This window comes from Syngnathoides biaculeatus, chromosome 13 (genome assembly GCF_019802595.1).
Source record: "Syngnathoides biaculeatus isolate LvHL_M chromosome 13, ASM1980259v1, whole genome shotgun sequence".
Classification (NCBI taxonomy): Eukaryota; Metazoa; Chordata; class Actinopteri; order Syngnathiformes; family Syngnathidae; genus Syngnathoides; species Syngnathoides biaculeatus.
Window position 1 is genome coordinate 19259559 of NC_084652.1, and position 8362 is coordinate 19267920.

General features: G+C 42.4%; 2 protein-coding genes across 2 annotated transcripts; one reads left to right on the top strand and one right to left on the bottom strand.

The window, feature by feature from the left end:
- Nucleotides 1-2214: 2214 nt before the first annotated feature.
- Nucleotides 2215-3896, bottom strand: zp3f.2 (zona pellucida glycoprotein 3f, tandem duplicate 2). The gene is made up of 9 exons (XM_061839307.1): nucleotides 3755-3896; nucleotides 3501-3685; nucleotides 3327-3430; nucleotides 3159-3250; nucleotides 2918-3098; nucleotides 2748-2850; nucleotides 2594-2682; nucleotides 2432-2526; nucleotides 2215-2367 (listed from the first exon to the last, which is right to left on the bottom strand). The coding sequence occupies exons 1-9, from the start codon at nucleotides 3843-3845 to the stop codon at nucleotides 2291-2293; spliced, it is 1017 nt and encodes a 338-aa protein (XP_061695291.1). The 5' UTR covers nucleotides 3846-3896; the 3' UTR covers nucleotides 2215-2290.
- Nucleotides 3897-6159: 2263 nt separating this feature from the next.
- nedd8l (NEDD8 ubiquitin like modifier, like) lies at nucleotides 6160-8163 on the top strand. The gene is made up of 4 exons (XM_061839196.1): nucleotides 6160-6318; nucleotides 6767-6814; nucleotides 6896-6978; nucleotides 7799-8163. The coding sequence occupies exons 1-4, from the start codon at nucleotides 6301-6303 to the stop codon at nucleotides 7917-7919; spliced, it is 270 nt and encodes an 89-aa protein (XP_061695180.1). The 5' UTR covers nucleotides 6160-6300; the 3' UTR covers nucleotides 7920-8163.
- The last annotated feature ends 199 nt before the right edge of the window (nucleotides 8164-8362 follow it).

Consider the following 8362-nt stretch of genomic DNA (forward strand, 5'->3'; position numbering starts at 1 on the left):
TGTAAAGTCATCCTTTGAAAATGTAAAAACTTTAGATTTAAAGAAATAAACTATTGTTAATCTGTTGCCTACCTTGTTAAATTATTATTGATAATTATGGTAGTGGTACAGTGCCGCAGCTGTAAAGCATTGGCCTCACAGTTCTGAGGTTCAGGGTTCAATCCCGTCTCTCCTCTGTTTAGTTGGCATGTTCTCCCTGGGCCTGCATGTTTTTTTTCTGGGGACTCCAGTTTCCTCCCACATCCCAAAAAACATGCAACATTATTGGACACTCTAAATTGCCCCAAGGTGTGATTGTGAGTGCGACTGTTGTCTGTCTCCATGTGCCCTGCGATTGGCTGGCAAACAGTTCAGGGTGTACCCCGACTCTTGCCCGTTGACAGCTGGGAGAGGCTCCAGTACACCCGTGACCCTCGTTAGGATTACCGGCTAAGAAAATAAATGAATGGGATGGAAAAATTATAGGGATTCATTATTACTGTATAACAATACAGGCAATTTTAAACAAATGTGGCATTTCTGATGTGTTTAGCAAACTGGTAGACCTTTGAATTCATCATTATCCATGAAGTAGCTCCCATTTTCAAAAACATTGATGACCCCTGCCCTTGGCAGATTGGGTTGACATGGCAGCACAGACAGGATGAAATGTGAGTGTACAAAAAACAAAACTCTAAAATTGACAAAGCGTATCAATTATTGTACATTATGCTGTATGTTGTAACATATAGAATTACATTGAACAAATATAAGTTGGCCTGTAAATATAGGTCAGAGATTCTGATATTTTTATATTAAATGATTTTTTTTACATTTTTTTTAATGAAGTAAATGGATATATGCATGCACCTATTCATTTTCAACACCGCTTACCCTGGTTAGGGTCATGGGGCATTGGAGCCTTTCCCAGCTGACTTCAGGTGGAAGGCGGACGACACCCTGAACTGGTTACCAGACAGTTGCAGGGCCCATAACACTGTCACTGAGTGGGAACTGACAAAAGGGTGGCCTGCAAATGTAGGAGAGTGCACCACAACACCGTCTGTGACTCGTGTGTGTATTTATGTACAGATGCGTTCCCCGTTCCTGCATGGGTTTGCTCCTAGCACTCCAGTTTCCTCCCACATCCCAAAAACATGCATTGATTGGAGATTCCACATCGCCCTTAGGTGTGATTGTGAGAGCAAATAGTTGTGCCTGCAATTGGCTGGCAACCAGTTCAGGGTGTACCCCGCCTCCTGCCCTAAGATAGCAAGGATAGGCTCCAGCACTCCCGCACCCCTTGCGAGGAAAGCAGCTCAGAAAATGGATGCATGTTAACCAGCATAGGTTCAGTTCCCACTCAGTGACTGTGCAAATGGAGAGAATGGTTGTCTCTTTAGAGTTTCTTCTGAGATGGTCCAGTCCAATTGAGTTTGACAGTATTGTGTAGCAAGCATTACTTTCATATTGACAGTAAAGTTTTAACCATTCCTCTGTAAATGACATCCATTCATTTTCTGTACTAATCCTCAATGTTGCAGGTACTGTATAGTGGAGCCTATTCCATCTGACTTTTGATGAGGTGCAATACATTCTAAAGTGGTCATAAACTGATCCCAGGGCACATTAAAAAAACAAAAAAAAAAAAACCTAAAGTTCATGTAACCTACTTTTTGCAGTGAGATGAAAATCCCAAACACTAACATTTATCACATTAATCCTATTTAGTTTCTGGTAGAATTAGTCCTAGCTGACTTTGGGTGAAAGGTGGACTACACCCTGGACTGGTTGTCTGTCAATTATGGGTACATACAAGGTCCACAACTCTACACCATGCCAATACATTAAGTATAATTATGAATTCAAATGAATTAGTGTTAAGACATCTTTCACAGTTCAAGTAAAACTTAATTTAACCAAAAGCATCAATTCAAAATAAGCACTGCACTTGTGCATATTAAGGAGACTTACTACTTTTGATTCTTGAAACCTGGGGTGTGTATATATATACACACACAGCTCTCATCTTACACCCAATGGTTCAGTCTAGAGGTGGGGATAGTTTTAACCAAGTGTACAACTTCTCCCTAATAGGAGATAACGTAGGGTAACTAGTTAGTCGGATACTTTTTTGGCAGTCTGCCCTGAATAGCCTATGGCACTATGTTGCCTTTTCCAGGACAGTGTTGGTACTTCAGATTTTTTAGAGTTAATTTCTGCCATAAACAAGGATTCAGGATCCAAACAGCATTTTATTATTTTCTGCACACTTATACTGTAATTAGTAAAAAGGGCTCCACTTTTCCTTTTAGGCCAGACTTTCATCTGACATATCCACAATCACCAACGGTCCCAGCACTGAAAGTTGAGTCAACCCCTGGGAATCTAAAGGAGGGTAAAAGATAGTCATGTAGAGAATCACCACAGATTAGACAGTTACAAAAATTACCTCCTCGCGTAGCCCCTCTTTTGTGCCGAGATCTGCAGGTGTGATCACAGCACCCACACAGGTTGTTCTGGGATGGGTCATCTAGTAACTCCCACCTAAGACGACATTTAGATGTGCAGAAATGCATTTTCTTCTAAATTTGATTCCTTGTTCAACACTTACTCGCCAATCTGCTTTGAATATTGACAAGCTTTCCTGCTTTCGTCAAGGACTTCAGGATCCCATGCAACAAGTTTGCAGTGAATGTACACCTGAAGTCAAATCAGTTAAACATTTATATAAAAAAAGAAAAAAGTGGTCATTTTTAAAATCTCACCCTTCCGACACCCAACATGAATGACTGGAGAGAGAGGACTAGTGCAGATGAATGGTATCGAGGTAGGAACACAGAATTTCCATTGACACTATCTGTAAGACAGCTATAGAAAAGTGAAATACATTAAAATCCAGGTTTAAGATAATTGTAAAGAGAAATGCAAAACACACCCTTTGTTGAGAATGATGGGATAAACTTGCTGTTGTGGTTGCAACTGTGCAGTGGGGGCCGCGACACATTCCTCCATGAAGAGCCGTAACGGTTGATGGCCTTTCTGCTCCACGGCCGCCCAGATCGGCATGAATGAGCCCAGCGGGATTACGTTTGATTTCGCTATGCCGGACATTTGTTCTGCGTAGGAGGACATCGATACTCAGAAAATCCACGATTTGCCTGACTGTGGGGACTCACCATTGAGGAGTGCTAAGTGGAAGATAAGGCCGCCCCGGCCAGAAGAAACACTGGCACCTGGGGTCAGAAATGGGGGAAGCCACCCATCTGGCCTAAAACACAGGGCAGGCTTTAAAAAGGTATCAGGAAAACAATTGGCAACAAAATACACACACACACGCACTGCACCTTTTCTGGACGCATTCAAAGAAATACTCATAAGCTGGGGGGCTTGACTTCACCCCTGGTTTGTAAGTCAATACATTTTGATGAATAAGATGTTTTCCTGTTAGCTGCAAAAGACAGAAACGTCACAAAGATGCTTCTGAGAATGCAGAAAGTTACAATTTCACCACCCCTGACCTTTTTCTTAAATTTACAGTCCCTGAACTTGTAATCAAAATGTAGTTGCCAATCTCCACTCGGTAAACCGACCATACTCGAGCGTATGCAGTTTCCGAGGAAGAGACGGTTTGAGTACGGCGCCAGCTCAGGACTGATCCTCCATGTGATGTTCACAGACTGCTTCAAACAGTTTATTTGGATAGCTGTAAAGAAAGGTGACAATTATGAAAGGTTGTACACCGCAATGACAACAAAGCATCTGGGAACAATACCTTCATCTTCATTATAATCATCATCAAGAACAACATCAGCTGTTACAAAAACAGCAAGGAGTATCACACCTAAGCAGAAATGGAGCGGCATGACTCAATGAAACACTGCAACTTCCAAGTGGGATTATATGCACACTTCCTGTCTAATCACACCAATGACAAACACCTGCGGGACCAGGAAAAGCCTTTTAGACCGACTACTCTGTATACACACATACACGCACACGTCACTTCCAAGTACAGGAGTGGGGAGAATTTTGTTGTTGTTTTTGTTTTAATTTGGATTTTTAAACCACACAATGGGCCCACCATATTGATCATGAGAGTATGAGGGGAAAAATAATCAAAAGTCAATTTAAATTATGTAAAATGTCTAATTTTACTCAAACATAGATGGATTTTTAAGAAATGTAATCTGTTAACCACTCATCTAATAAAATATTGAAACAAATATATATTTCATGTACTCCATCCATCCATTTTCTAAGGTGCTTATCCTCATGAGGGTCACGGGAGTGCTGGAGTCTATCCCAGCTGTCATCGGGCTACCCTGAACTAGTTGCCAGCCAATCGCAGGCCACATGGAGACAGACAACAGTCACACTCACAATCGCACCTCGAGGCAATTTTTAGAGTGTCCAATTAATGTTGCATGTTTTTGGGATGTGCCCGGAGAAAACCCACGCAGGTACGGGGAGAACATGCAAACTCCACACAGGGTGGGGCAGAGATTGAACCCAGATCCTCAGAACTGTGACACCAACGCTTTCCAGCTGCGCCACCTTAATGTACTCATGTAAGCTGAATTAATTAAGAAATATATTATTTTTCAACCCGTGACCCTCGTGAGGATAAGCGGCAAAAAAATGGATGGATGGATTATTTTTTAAAGATATTTTAGGCGTAAAATGGCAGAATGCAACAAGTATGACTGGACTCGTGATAAGGTCAATGCTTTTATTGATTTAAGAACTGTTTGGGTGGTCTACGGCCCCTAGGCCTCACTTTGAATAACAGATTTGTACCATTTCCCCTTTTGGTTTATTATTCTTCAGGTTTGTTTGGTTTAGTTTGTTTTTCTTAAAGCGTCACTGTCATGAAATGGATAATTTTTAGTTATGTTATGTTTAGTATGAAAAAAACGGCAGGCGACATGGACCCATGTGTTTTTTCACCACAAAACATGATTTTGAAGTATACAGCTTTTTGTAACTCCCGCCATGAAAATCCTCTCGAGGGATTTGTTTTCGAGAAGCAGCAGAAAGTGACGTACATGGCAGAACTGCCCTTAAGTGGACTCGTTTCTTTCTATTAGTTTTACCTCCGGGAAGGTAGCTCGTTGTTCCTTCGTGTTAGCCAAAATGCCTGCTTGTTGCATTGCTGATCATTGCTTGAACACTCGGGAGGATGGATTTACCCTTCATAAATTTGCAAGAGACCCGGTTGGTCGTGAAAAATGGATTGCACGGGTGCAAAGGACGAGAGCTTCGTGGGTCCCAAATGACAGGTAGGTGTGTATACAGCTACTAAAAAAATAATAGTTTGGGGCAGACCACGTAATTCGTCTCTCATAATGTAACAAAAGATCCGAGTACATATGACAGGGGTGCTAAATGTGTCGTTGTGTGCGCTGAAGCCAGCAAAGGCTGCTGCATCATGCCTCCTGGACGAGCACGGCTTTGGCCAGGCTGGCTCATACACAGAGAGTCTTCCGCCGCCGCGGCAGTATGTATTAGCCAGCCTGGCTGAAGCCGTGCTCGTCCGCGAAGCACGACGCAGCAGCCTTTGCTGGGTTCAACGCGGCGTCCGCCGGTCACGGCTTTGGCTGGGGTGGCTCATCTTGGGCGCCGAGGTGTCTTATCACAGTGCCGAGCCGGGCCGCTTTACGGTGTTGTCATCGCACGTGGCTGAGTGCGCCATTGACAGCAGGGTTGTGCATAGCCGCCGTTGTCCGTGATAAACAATTGTTTATGGTGCACTCAGCTGCAAGTGACGACAACGCCGTAAAGCAGCCCGGCTCGGCGCCGCGATGAGCCACCTCGGTGCCACTCCGGGAAGCTGTGATCGGCTCGTTGCACCCGGGCCGCGGCGTTGTGATCGCTCGCGGCTGAGTACGCTACATACTGTCATACTGTCAGGGAGTCTTCCTAGTTAGAATTGATCTGCATATAATCTAAATATGCCTCGAAACGATAGGATAATATTGCCCCGGACACTTGACTCGATTGTGATTGTATCTATTAATAGTGCATTTGTAAATCACTACCAACTAACAACTACCTCCTTAAGAATTTAAATTAATTTAAATGGTTATATAAAATGTGAAATTTTATAAAGCAACTTAGAATCACCACTCAGTGTTTGCACAGCGGAGAATTCGGACGGGAATTAAATGTGAACATCACTTCCGGGAGGTTGAGAGTGTTACACAGGAAGTAGTCCTGAATCATCCCGGCGACCAGTTTCGAAGTACCACTATACGACACTGTCGATTTATTCATTACATGTTCACATAATTTAAAGTTGTGTCATAGTCCTCGTTTAAAATGTTGATCAAAGTGAAGGTAAGGAGATTTTCACTCTAAGTTAAACACTAAAGTTTGCTCACTCGTGGTGTCCCTTCAAATAAGATGACCGTTTTCATTTTGTAGCTATATTGTAGCCACCACTTTGGCGGCGTATTATAAACAATACCTTTGTCGTTTTGCTTCATATTACAACTGGTGACGTAACCTCTCATAAATACCTTAAATATCTTTGTAGTGTAGTATTCTTCATGCCCTTCTTTGTAAAATTATAACTAAAGTGAAAAATTTACGATTTAGTGGAGGCGACGGCCCCACAAAGGCTTTTCTGGCTTTTTTTTCCTCCTTTTTCTTCCAAATAAGCAATACTCTACTAGCACCAACAATAGTACATAAGAATATTCAGCACACAAACACAAATATTCCGGAAGAGTTTGTGCTACATGATCAGGAACATAGCTGGCCATATTTGTCCATTCCGTTTCAGACGCTGACTGGAAAAGAAATAGAAATTGACATTGAGCCCACAGACAAGGTAATGCCAGTTAGAAACTTGTTCTCATGGAGAAAACTCCTAACACTTATATATGTCCTAAAGTCTTTCATTGCATTCTAGGTGGAGCGAATCAAAGAAAGGGTGGAAGAAAAGGAAGGGATACCACCTCAACAACAAAGGCTTATCTACAGCGGAAAACAGATGTGAGCTCCTTCATATTCCATGCTTATATGGCATTTCTATACCACAGGTGTCAAACTCAAAAGCCCTATGGCCAGATTCATCAATTATTATGATTATGTGGCCTGTGAAAACAAATCACATGTGTGAAACCTCCATGATTCTTGCTAAAAATCTGCACCAAAATTTGGTTAAAAGCCTCTTTCTACAGTATCTTGACCAATGTTTGGTGGCACAGTGGATGGCCAGTGAGCACAACTGCTGCACAGTTTGGGTTCATATCTGGCCTTGCCTGTGTGTAGGTTTTCCCTGGGTACTTCAGTTTTCTCCCACATTACAAAAATAACCGTGCATGGTAGGATAGTTGATGGCAAATTTTTCCGGAGGTGTGAATTGGTTGTTTTGTGCCCTGCAATTCCATGGCAACCAGTTCAGGGTGTAGCTTGCCTCTCACCCAGTCACCTGATAATGGCACCAGCACTACTGTGGCCCCACTGAGAGGTGGTACGGAGAATGGATTGATGGCTAAACAATAGTTGAGCAAACTATTACATATGAATTCTCAATTCAAAATAAGATCTCCATCAATTTGTTGTCTACAATGCAGGGGCGATAAAAACATATGTTTTGCCTATAATGGCCCTCTGAAAGAAAGCGTAACTACAATGTGGCACACAACAAAAGTTTTGACATCCATTGTGGATTTTCACCTGTTTGTGGGTCTGAAACATATCCACCCACGTTTAACGGGGTTGTTTATATCTGTGTCGGTAACTGTACGTCATGGTTTTGCGAAGCCTTTTCCTCAAGTGTAACTATGAAAAGCAATTTCTCATCTTTCAGGAATGATGAGAAGACGGCAGCAGACTACAAAATCCAAGGAGGCTCAGTGCTCCATCTGGTGTTGGCGTTAAGGGGAGGCAAAGCATACCACACACCTGATGTACAACTCCTAGTGTCATGAATGACACATGACATGATGCCAGCTGTGTGCCAATGCTAGAGTTGTCCCGACTGCATTTGACCCATGTTACAACAAAACAAGATCACCTGTTCCACCTTAAAAGAAAAATGGAAGCTGTGTTCCCTTTGTTAATGATTTTTGAAACCCACATTGGCTTTCTGAGTTTGTGCCATTCAGACAGGCACTCATGCAGTTTTAACAATGCTGTGGTAATTCATGCTTGTGAATAAATGCTAAAGTTGAATTTTGTCCTTTCATCTAATGCACACAGTGGTCGAATAGTAATACAATGCCAACGTGCATATGGTGCTGTAACACCCCTTTCAAATGAGCAGGGCTCCAAACACTTCAAATACATTTTGTAGATCTGAAAGATTTTGACCATCTATTTAGCGTACCACGGCAGAAACCCAGGATTTCCAAATATTTGAGGACTTGAAATG

Bases quoted from the DNA above. Each gene is read 5' to 3' on its own strand.
- nedd8l (XM_061839196.1), top strand. The intron at 6,815-6,895 runs GTAATGCCAGTT...ATTGCATTCTAG, and splicing joins ACATTGAGCCCACAGACAAG to GTGGAGCGAATCAAAGAAAG. The intron at 6,979-7,798 runs GTGAGCTCCTTC...CTCATCTTTCAG, and splicing joins ATCTACAGCGGAAAACAGAT to GAATGATGAGAAGACGGCAG.
- zp3f.2 (XM_061839307.1), bottom strand. From the start codon at position 3,845: ATGCCGCTCCATTTCTGCTTAGGTGTGATACTCCTTGCTGTTTTTGTA. The intron at 3,431-3,500 runs GTCAGGGGTGGT...TGTCTTTTGCAG, and splicing joins ACTGTAAATTTAAGAAAAAG to CTAACAGGAAAACATCTTAT. The intron at 3,251-3,326 runs GTGCAGTGCGTG...CCTGTGTTTTAG, and splicing joins TTTGAATGCGTCCAGAAAAG to GCCAGATGGGTGGCTTCCCC.